This window comes from Beta vulgaris, chromosome 5 (genome assembly GCF_026745355.1).
Source record: "Beta vulgaris subsp. vulgaris cultivar EL10 chromosome 5, EL10.2, whole genome shotgun sequence".
Classification (NCBI taxonomy): Eukaryota; Viridiplantae; Streptophyta; class Magnoliopsida; order Caryophyllales; family Amaranthaceae; genus Beta; species Beta vulgaris.
Window position 1 is genome coordinate 22,149,154 of NC_079206.1, and position 11,186 is coordinate 22,160,339.

Sequence of the window (11,186 nt, forward strand, 5' to 3'; positions counted from 1 at the left end):
TAGGTGCTTTAGGGAGCACGTAGACTATGTACTCATAAGGATAATTTTTTTGCACATCTCTCATGTACTTTGTCAAATGTGTAAAACATAAATGTGCAGATATAAAATGTGTAGAGTATGTGAGAGGGAGCAGTAACACCTAATTTTAAGTGCTCCTAAGAGCACTCTGGAGGCTTTGTTGACTATATTTATCGATTACATTTGCATTAATAACAAAAAAGCACATCATTGGCTTTGGCAGGTGTCTAGTTGCATTAGTAGCTGCTGGTTGCAATTATGCTCTAACAATAATCTCATATTCTCATTCATTGAATGTTGGTAATCAGCAAAGGGGAAAGTAACGCCTCACAATAAAAGTTTCCAGATTCTCTCGGATACAGAAAATGCTAATCTTTATCTCTTTACTTTTTTGTTTCTAATGTCCTCATATTCAGTTTCTTGATGACAATTTAAAAGGCTTCATCTTTAAGCCAAAGGAAACCTAATTTCATCTCAACACTCAAGAACATATTGCACCAAAAATAAAAATAAAAAGGCAACGTGTTGCACGATGATAAGCATGGAGTTCCATAAATCATGCAAAAATTGAAATTCAATTACAGACATATCCAAACTGTGTGTAAATAAGTTAAAAGATTTGGCAAAGTTTGAAATTGAAGCAAACTGAATCAGAATTTCTATTATATAAGGCAACTCTTGAAAAAGTTTGGTATCCATTTAAAATAACTTAAATGCGCTTTATTTTTTAATAAATATCTTACAATTTGATGTTAATATACTATGACTATTATACATCTTTTTATAACTTAAAAATGAAAATTAAAACAAATAACTTGTTACCAAATTAGACCGAATCAAATTATCCTCATCCTAATAATTTTCTTTTTTAGGTGTCAACTTCTTTACCACCTCTTTTACTTGCATTTTTCCACGTTCACATGCAAAGATTCAGGAAAATTTTAAAAGAAAAAGCTATAGTGAATTACGAAAGATCAGTTTTCGTTTGCTATAAAAGGCTTTAATATTATACAATAAGAATGACATCTTCAAAAAAAACCTAATAATCACATCTAAAGAAGCAATACATTGATTCAAGCAACATCACATACTACTACAAACACAATTTGCATTAATCTCTTAAAATGCAGATAAGGGGAAAGAATATCAAGGTGATAAATTTGATGCTCATACTTAGTTTCGTAGTATTAATAGCTATTTCTGCCAATACTATTCCTGAAGCAAATGTTGTTGAGGGTGAAGATGCAATCTCCAAAACTATTGAGCTAACTTATAATAATCCTAAGAATAAAATTTGTGTTGGGCTTGGCAAATACTGTAATCCTCGCAAGCTAATCTTGTGTTGCTATCCTTTAAAGTGCGGCCGATTTTCTAGATGTTTTGTTAAAGAGGCATGACCGCATGAGACGTCAAATGTGGCTTGATGGATGGTTTATTGTTGCTATCTCCATTTGATAAATAAAAAGCGTTGATAAAACTTTGTTATCCAATTTTTTTATTCTTTGAGTACATTCCCTATATATCTCGGGTGTAGTAAATAGTCATTATATGTTCCAACTTCAAATGATCAGTGAGCAATAAGTGAATTTTGAGTGTACCTTATTTACATAGTCATGGTATAAGAGGGTCATGTATAATAAGAAGTGGTGATGGCCACAATTCACAAATGTCAATAAGGATAAAACATAAGAATAAGGGATCGAAGGAGAGATAAATTAGGAAATGATAATTATACAAAACATGCTTAATTAGGAAAAGGACACAAATAAGGGGTCCGAAAAAATGATAAACGTACAATACACATGCTTAGAAATCAAATTCAGTTAAATAGGACTCCTATGGATTACTGACGGTTATTAATCTCATTAGATATGATAAAAGAGAATATTTAAAATAATTAAATGTCGTCAGGTTTTTAAAAAATACCTATATAGTAAAATAAAGTTTTTTTAGCATAGCCTTTTGCTCTTTCTACCATCATTTTTTAGGTTAGGATTGAGTCTTGAACTATATATGAACTTTTTTTTGAGGGTTTTTAGTTCACGTTCTAATTCATAGATAGTCTTAATTTTCTGGAAAGCAAGAACCAAATAGGTTGTTTGGTTGACATGAGCATAGTAAGTGAAACTTATGGATGCTTGGAAATGATATATGTAATGCCAAAATCCCAATTCACATGATTAATAAGTAGGGTTGGGGTTGATCGAAATGGTGGGCATGAAAATGTCATTAAAAAACCCTTATTCCATAAAATTTATTTTATTACATTGGGAGGAGGAGAAACCTTTTTTTCTTTAAAATAAAAAGGAAAATTATCTCTCGTAGCCCTTTACTTCCTTTTTTTCTCTTTAGTCGCTTTTATTACGGGTTAATGTCCCTGGTAGCCCCATATTAATTAACATAAAAATAACATTTAAGAACCGTTAAAAAAATTAGTTAGTAAGTTAGGGGGTTTAACATAGGTTAGATTAATTAGTTTGACCCCCCCCCGGTTGTCTTCAACCTCCCTTCATTTCTTTCAAACATGACATTTGTGGAAACACATCATTAGCTAACTCGTCTACATATATACTAACTCGTCTTCTATGATTCAAAGAGAGAGATAAAGAAGAAATTTACAGAGAGATATAGAAAGAGTGTGTGTAAAATTGAATCCCTAGCTCAAAGAAGATTCAACAATGGCGATTGTTTCACCATTGGCCAAATACAAACTCGTCTTCTTTGGCCATCAATATGTCGGAAAAACCAACATCATCACTCTCTTCATGTATGATATATTCGATATATACCACGTACCAGGTTTCATTTTCTCTCTCCTCTCCTCTTCACTTCATCATCATCATTCATCATAATTGAAATTTCATTATATATGGACTTTCTACTTAGATCATTAAAATAAATGCAAATTATAATCTTAGGTTCATCGCTTTGAATTTAACATCAGATTTAGATTTCGCGCTAAAATTAATAAATTCTTAGTTAGATGCATGTTTAAATGATAGATGAATCCTTACATTTACCATTTCCGTCCCATAGAATTCATGATATCCTGCGTGAAAGAAGAAAGAGAAAATAAGAAATGAAGGGAGGTTGAAAACAACAAGATGTGGGGGGTGGTAGGGAGTTTTATTTTTGTAATGTGTCTAAAACTAATGGGGTAGGGTCAAACTAATTAATCTAACCTAGGTTAAACTCCTAACTCACTAACTAATTTTTTTAACACTACTTAAACAATTTTCATTAATAATCTTATGTTAACCCATAAGAAAAGCCACAAAAGAGAAAAAAAGAAGAAGTAAAGGACTACCAAAGAAATATCTCAAATAAAAAACTGTTAAGAATAATATTAGGGTTAAAAGACTTGCCTTCTCATTGATCATATTACAATACATATATGTGTACACAAAAGGAAACCACTATACAAGTAAATAATATCTACAAGGAAAGTTACCTCTTAAGATATATTCCTATCACCCACCTCAAGTTGGACATGGGTAGGATCAAGAATGCCCAACTTGGACAATAACAAATCAAACTGTGTCTTCCCAAGAGCCTTAGTGAAGATGTCAGCAAGCTGTGCCTTGGTGGAGACATAAGACGGAGAGATGAGACCATCAATGATAGCATCACGCACAAAATGACAATCAACCTCAATGTGTTTTGTGCGTTCATGGAAGACAGGGTTCTTCGCAATATGTAAAGCAGACTGACTATCACAATAAAGAGGGATGGCCTTGGGGTGACGAACACCCAAGCTCAAGAGCAAAGCCTTCAACCACTTCAACTAACAAGTGATGGAGGGCATGGAGCGGTACTCGGCCTCAGCAGAGGATCGAGAGACCGTGTGCTGCTTCTTAGTCTTCCAAGAGATAGGGAAGAGCCTAAGAAGACAAGCCAACCCGACAAAGAGCGTCGAGTGATGGGACAAGCAGCCCAATCAGAATCACACCAACCCTGCAGAGACAACTCACTATCAGCACGCAAGAGAATACCCTGACCAGGAGTACCCTTCAGATAACGAACCACACGTAAAGCAGCATCCACAACAAGAATGTCAGCCATTAGCGTCCGCCTAAATCAGACGCTAAAAACGCGGAATCGGACGCTAAATATATTAGCGTCCGCCAACGGACGCTAAATGGCTGATGCAAAACCCTTGGTCGCTAATTCTCCAAATAGCGTCCGCTTAGCTGACGCTAAAAAATTAGCGTCTGATATCTTGATTTTAGCGAGCGGTCGCTAATTAGCGTCAGCATTTGAAAGCGGTCGCTAATTAGCGACTGTGTCCTGGGCAGTCGCTAACTAGCGACCGTTTTCTCGCATTTGCCCTTCCTTTTTCTGTTTTTGGTACGCATTTGCATTTTTTTTTTCTTTTGGTTAACTAGTATTAAATGTAATAGCTTTTTGCTTTTAATTCATTGATATTAAATACAATAAGATATGGAATGTTGCAAATACCATAGTTCTTTTATTATGGCAAACAAATTAATCAATTCAATTAATATTGATAATAAATATAATTACAAGTGAAAAAATAATTGTACAACTATATTCTTGTATACTTCGAACAAAATCTAATACAAATCTCATATAATTACATGTACACTTTAAACTCCACAACAAAATCTAATACAAATCCCATTTTTCTTCCTTTGTAACATTAAAAAGCTAGAAGCTTGAATCAAATTCAAAGCAAAAAAAAAAAAAAAATTCATCACCGTACAGTATGTCGTTCCTTGCTAATTTTTGTAGCAGAACTTTCCAAGTTAAGAAGCTTCAACTGTACATCATCTATCCATGACTGTTCAGTTCAACTTTTGTCACGTAATGATAAGATGTAAACATCACCGTTGTTATGATCAATTGCCACAAATTATCAACAAAGAAAACGCAGGCATCTGGAGCAGAAGATTTGTGGCCATTAGGTGCAGAGCCACACTCAACTTTTAGATTATACCTGCAAAGTTGAAACATGCAGATTAGAATGTGGAAAACCTCTTCTAAAATTAATCTAACATACCCAATGTAGCCAATATATCCACCACAAAAGTCAAAAGGCAGCCCTTGATAGTCTTCCCCATCACAATGAATTGATTCGAGTTCCTGTTCCATAGACACCAAACCCATTAAATCATTTACAGTACATAAAACGGACGTAATACTTCGATAAATTGACAGCAAGAAACTTTCAGTCAGTTAAGAACTTTTGAGATCATTATAAGTCAAACAAGATAAAGATTGCAGCCGAGATTTAGCTCATCCCGACATTAGCCAAAAAAACACTCAACCACCACAAACGCCCTAACAAAACAGTCATTTCAGAAGAACATTACAGGGTGAGGTAGTACTAGCATCAACAGCTTCCTAGGATGCAAACCTTACAGAACATTGCTCTTCTCGTTTTGATATCCTCGTATACACACAAGGATGATTCCCATTTTTTTCTAATAATCTAGCATCTTAAATGTGGAAATTTTTCTCCACCCAATTCATGGGCTATATAGGAAAAAGATTCCCAAAAATTACTCACAGTTCCATCTTCTCTTTAAGACTCACCTACTTGAAGTTTATGTTTCCACTACCTTATAAATATCACTTTCTAATTGAACTGGGGGAATCCAGATGCACATAGGACGTATTTGATTTCTACTTAGAGGAGCAAAAGAGACAGCGATTGATCACACAACATCGACAACACAGAACTGACGCTGCTTCTAGGTACTCTACAGTTAGCAGAGCTCACAAATACTGATCTATGCATACTCTATGCTTATCAACCATTGGAACTTAAACTATAAGTAGAAGTTCGTAACTATATCAACATTCAACAACAAGTACATGTATAGGAGGAAAGTAACTAAACTCTATTGTCCATCTGTATATAACCGCTTCTCCACTTTTCTATTTATTTATTATTCCATTTCATTTTATGAGCTTGGGGGAGGGGGGGGGGGGTTTGAGGCCTGAGGGTAGGTGGTGAAGGATATTTGGCTAGTGGATCTCATACCGAGGCAACCACTATCCCTAGGTGATCCTACTACTAAGCTACAAACTATCATAGACACCACAACGAGTGTTATTGGCATATTTGATCTATATCCACCAATCCAGCAACAAGTAAATGGAGATATTGAACACCTGTACATGTTTCCATATCTAAATCTCCAAATGCAAACCTCGGGTAGTCAGGTAAAACTATGTAAAAAGCCAGAACATATGAACTGTCACACATACCTTGTCTAAGAAATCAAGAAAACCATTTTCCAAATACATGCTCGTAACTTTACCCTCAACATTTGCAATTGAAAGTTGACCTCCATTTCTGCACCAATAAAGAATGCTTGTTTTTTATATTCTCCAAAAAAGTAGAAAGAAAGACAAATGTAGAAAATCAATAAAGCTTCAGTAAGATATTGCCATAGAAACCCTCCATTAAAATAAAAAAAATCCTAGCTAGTAATCCAAACATGAAAATTCTTATTATTAAAACTGCATTAATCATCATTCATCCCTATTCACTTTCTCCCTCCTAACTGAATTAATCATTCATCACTTGAGCATCATCATCATTCATCAACAGAATCATCACCAACACCAGCCCCACCACCCTCGCCCTCACCCACAACCACCAGCCCCACCAACAGCCACCCACCCTCTGACCCTCACCCATAACCACGCACAACCTCCACCCTTACCCACCCCCCACGACCCAGCCACCCTCACCCATCCCCATGACCCACTCCCAATGCACGAAAACCCCACCACCGAAACACCCACCCACCCACAAAAACCCCAACGACCCCCTTCCCCAAAACCAACATTTAACCCCGACTAACACCACACCCCCGAAACGCCGACGAAACCGCCATCCCCGAAACCTCACCGAAACAACTTAAGTAAGCAGATCAAAACACCAGATAGTCCACCAGATTAAAAATTCAACACAAAATCATATATAATCCCCAAAAAAACCCCAAATCTGATGAGAAGAAGAAAAACTTAGAAATAATTAGAACAAAAACCCAACGAAAAAATCAAGAAAAAACCAGATCTGAAACAAAAATCGAAAAAGAGAGAGGATAAATAAAAATCGAGAAAACGAAAAAAACATACGAAATTAACGAGAAAAAGAGAGGATAAATATGGGGTTTTGAAGGAAAATTGATAAATTAACAAAAAAAACTAGATCTGAAACAACCCACATAAAAAACCCAAAAAAATCACTAACCTCCTTCAAATCAGAGAAAGTGTGGTAGCGGACCATTGAATACCGTCGACGCTGAGAGAGAGAAAATCAGAAATCGATCGAACCTCGCATTGAAGAAAAGAAGAGCGAGAAAGAAGATGAAGAAAGAGGAGGTTGTGATGTGAGAGAATAAGGATAGGTAGAGATAGGGTTGGAAATAAGGTGGGTCGTGTTTTTGTTTATGACCATTGAATACCGTCCGTCATTTTAGACGGTAAACTTGTACAACGGACGCTAATTAGCGTCCGTTTCAAAGACGGGCGCTAATTTTACAAAAACGGACGCTAATTTGCGTCCGTTTAAAGACGGACGTTAAATTTACAAAAACGGACGCTAATTTGCGTCTGAAAGGGCCGGATGGTAAATTCAGACGCTAAAAGCGCGGATTCTTGTTGTGATCCCAGTGCTCGCTACGCGGGGCCTGCATAAACTGAGACAAAACATGGACCGAGTAGGCTAAATCAGGACGGGTAACAACCAAGTAAATGAGGCGACCCACAAGACGAAGATAAGCAGCAGGATCAGACAGTAAAGGACCAAAAGCGAGAGCCAACTGATGATGTTGCTCAATAGGAAACCCACTCGGTTTAGAGCCTAACAAACCTGTCTCAGAGATGATATCGAGAGTGTACTTGCGCTGACAAAGAAAGATACCAGAAGAACTGCGAGCCACCTCAATACCAAGAAAATACTTGAGCGGACCCAAATCTTTCATCTTAAAACAATCAGACAAATAAGCTTTGAAGGACGAAAGAGCAGCGGAATCGTTACCAGAAATAATAATGTTGTCGACATAAACGAGCACATTGAGCTGAACAGACTGTCGAGTGTAAGTGAAGAGAGAATGATCCGAGTAAGACTGAAGAAAACCATAATCCCTCAAAGCAGTAACCAGTTTAGCGAACCAACAACGAAGAGCTTGTTTCAAGCCATAGAGAGATTTGCGGAGTCGGCAGACAAGCTTGGGATTGGAAGAAGCAAAGCCAGGAGGAAGTTTCATATAAACTTCTTCCTCCAAGTCACCATGAAGAAAAGCATTGTGAACGTCCATCTGATGAAGTTCCCAATTCTTAGAGGCTGCAATAGCTAAGAAAGCCCAAACAGTAGTCATTTTAGCCACGGGAGCAAAAGTCTCTGTATAATCAATACCAGCCTCCTGATGATTCCCAAACACAACCAACCGAGATTTGAGGCGCTCAACCTCACCTGTAGATAGAAACTTGGTGCGATAAACCCACTGGCTACCCAAAGCACGTTTTCCAGGTGGAAGTTCCTCCAATGTCCAAGTACAATTTGCCTCTAAAGCATGAATTTCGTCCTGCATGGAAGCTTTCCAACCATCACTGCGCATAGCCTCCTTGAAAGACCGAGGTTCAGAAGTAGAAACAACAGCTGCAACAAACTTCAAATAATTTGCAGAAAAATTTGTACAATTTATGTAGTGAGCTATAGGATAAGGAGTACCTGAAGAAAAAGATGGAGAGGAAGCAGGGACAGACGGGCCATCGGAGACGACAGTGTGTGTAACAAAATCTTTGAGCAAAACGGAGGGGACTTTAGTCCGTAATCCGCGGCCCAAATCAGAAGAGGGAGCAGCAGTAGCGGACGGCCTAGGCGGCTCGGTAGAACCGGGCGAAACAGGCCGTGTGGGCCCAGACGAGCCCAGCGAAGGCATGGGAGACACGGGAGAGCTGGGCGCAGAGGACGTGGGCTGGGCCGGTTGCATAGGAGAGGCTACGGAAGAAATTGGGCTAGAAGGGGAAGAATTTGTGGTGTCAAGGCTGGGCGAGAAAGATACGGGAGAGAGAGAGGCATTTGTGGGCTCAGAAATGGGGACATTTGTGGACTCAAGGATAGGCGCATGGTGAGGAATATTTGTGGGCTCAGAAATGGTTAAATTTGTGGGCTCAGGAATAGGCTCATGTTGTGGAATATTTATAGAAGTGGGGGGAGGCTCATGTGATGGATCAAATTCAGCAAAATCAAGATGGACCAAATCATCATTATAAGGCACCAAAGTTTGGACATCAATATTAACATCATCAGGAGAAGCAAAGGGATATACATCCTCAAAAAATTTAACATCCCGAGAAACGAAAAATTCTTTGTTATCAAGATCAAACAACCTCCAACCTTTCTTCCCAAAAGGATAACCAACAAAAACACATTTCCGACTACGACTGGCAAATTTATCACCCTTAGTTTTGTGATTGTGAGCAAAACAGAGGCACCCAAAAGTACGGATAGCAGCATAAGCAGGGGGAAAATCGAAAAGGATATCAAATGGAGATTTATTTTGTAAGAGAGGGGACGGAGTGCGGTTAATTAAATGAGCTGCAGCAAGACCACTTTCCCCCCAAAAATAAATAGGAAGATTAGCTTGGAAACGAAGGGCACGACCGACATTCAATATATGTTGATGTTTGCGTTCTACTCTCCCATTTTGTTGAGGAGTAGCAACACAAGAGGTTTGAAAAATAATGCCAGAAGCAGAGAAATAATCAAGCAAGCAATTGAATTCAGTTCCATTATCACTTTGAACAACTTTGATAGTTTGAGAAAATTGACGTTCAACCATAGCTACAAAACTCATAAACATACCAAACACCTCAGTTTTATCCTCCATCAAATAAACCCAAACCGCTCTAGAAAAATCATCAACAAGAGTAAAAAAATAACGAGCACCGCAAGATGATACATGTCTGTAAGGACCCCACAAATCACAATGAATCTTTTCAAAAATTCTACTAGCCTTACTATCACTCAAAGGAAACTTGTCTCTAGTATGCTTAGCACGAAAACAAACTTCACATGCTTTATTTGACAAACTACCCACATGACCACATAGGGGAGGAAGTAACTTCACCACTTTCTCCGAAGGATGACCCATACGACGATGCCACAAATCAAACTCCGCAGAAGCACCGTTCACAGCCACTGAACTAAACTGAGGAACAAGAAGAACATTATGCAGAGTAATAGAATCAGATAAGCGAACCGACCCCTTTTGAGTAGCCACAACAGTGCTACCATTAGGGAGACCAACAGGGCAGGAAGAAATAGAAACCAAATCAAACATGCCAGAGATATCACCAGTAACATGATGCGTAGCACCGCTATCAATAATCCAAGAAGTGGAAAGAAACGTACCGCTAAGACGATCATCAGAAACCTTAGCAGAACCAAATATACCAGCCAAAGCTTTCCACTGCTCAGGAGTGAAAAGAGAAGAAGAAGTGTCCACTGAAGAGCTCGACGAAAGAGAAGAAGACACGGCATTGGCCGTGGCCTTCACAGCCCCACGCCCACGGCCGAGAGAAGGCTTAGAACGAGCCTTAGAATCCATTCCTTCAGGGTAACCCACCAATTCATAACAAGTGCTAACGTCATGCCCATGCTTCTTACAATGAGAGCATGCCAACAAAGTCCAACAACGAGATACATCATGACCCGGCTTGTGACAATGGGAACACGGGGCTCGGTCTGGGGTGCCCCTGCCGCGGCCAGCAGCAGCTCGAACAGAAAAGTCGAGAGCAGGGGGAGCCTCGTCAAGTGACGCCTTGGCCGTGCGTACACGCTCCTCTTGCACCACTAAGTGGTACACACGGTCAAGCGAAGGGAGGGGTTCATGTGGATAGTATTTGAGTATGCAAACGGGCATAAAATTCAGAATATAAACCCATAAGAAAATCATGTAATTTTGTGTTTCCCGACGAGCCTCATGATCGCCCCGCATGACAATTCGCACAACAATTACATGTAATTAAAGGTTCATGTTTCGACAATTCTTCCCACAACACATTCAATTTGCCATAATACGTGGAAACACTCATAGATTTGGTTTGTTCACACTTCGCAATGCTAGATTTTAGTTGATGAATTCGGGGGCCATTAACAGTAGCAAAGCGAGTTTTAAGATGAA

General features: G+C 38.6%; 1 protein-coding gene across 4 annotated transcripts; it reads right to left on the minus strand.

Moving 5' to 3' along the window:
• Window positions 1–4,503: 4,503 nt before the first annotated feature.
• LOC104893103 (aminodeoxychorismate synthase, chloroplastic) lies at window positions 4,504–7,475 on the minus strand. 4 transcript variants are annotated; one of them, XR_007274429.2, is made up of 4 exons: window positions 7,247–7,454; window positions 6,253–6,340; window positions 5,061–5,121; window positions 4,504–4,975 (listed from the first exon to the last, which is right to left on the minus strand). XR_007274429.2 is itself a non-coding variant. In XM_010679179.4 (4 exons), exons 2-4 carry the CDS (start codon window positions 6,289–6,291, stop codon window positions 4,810–4,812), a joined length of 288 nt encoding a protein of 95 aa, XP_010677481.1. In that variant the 5' UTR covers window positions 6,292–6,340; window positions 7,247–7,456; the 3' UTR covers window positions 4,504–4,809. The 4 variants fall into 4 exon arrangements, 3 of the variants coding, with proteins under 3 accessions (XP_010677481.1, XP_048500670.1, XP_048500669.1); XM_010679179.4 differs by having other exon boundaries at window positions 5,039–5,121; window positions 7,247–7,456; XM_048644713.2 differs by lacking the exon at window positions 6,253–6,340 and having other exon boundaries at window positions 5,039–5,121; window positions 7,247–7,475.
• Between the last annotated feature and the right edge of the window lie 3,711 nt (window positions 7,476–11,186).

What these genes read in the sequence shown, in the direction of transcription:
- LOC104893103 (XM_048644712.2), bottom strand. Translation starts at nt 7,282, where the DNA reads ATGGTCCGCTACCACACTTTCTCTGATTTGAAGGAG. An exon ending in CTTTCTCTGATTTGAAGGAG is followed by an intron (nt 5,122 to 7,246) that starts GTTAGTGATTTT and finishes TCTATGGAACAG; the next exon opens with GAACTCGAATCAATTCATTG.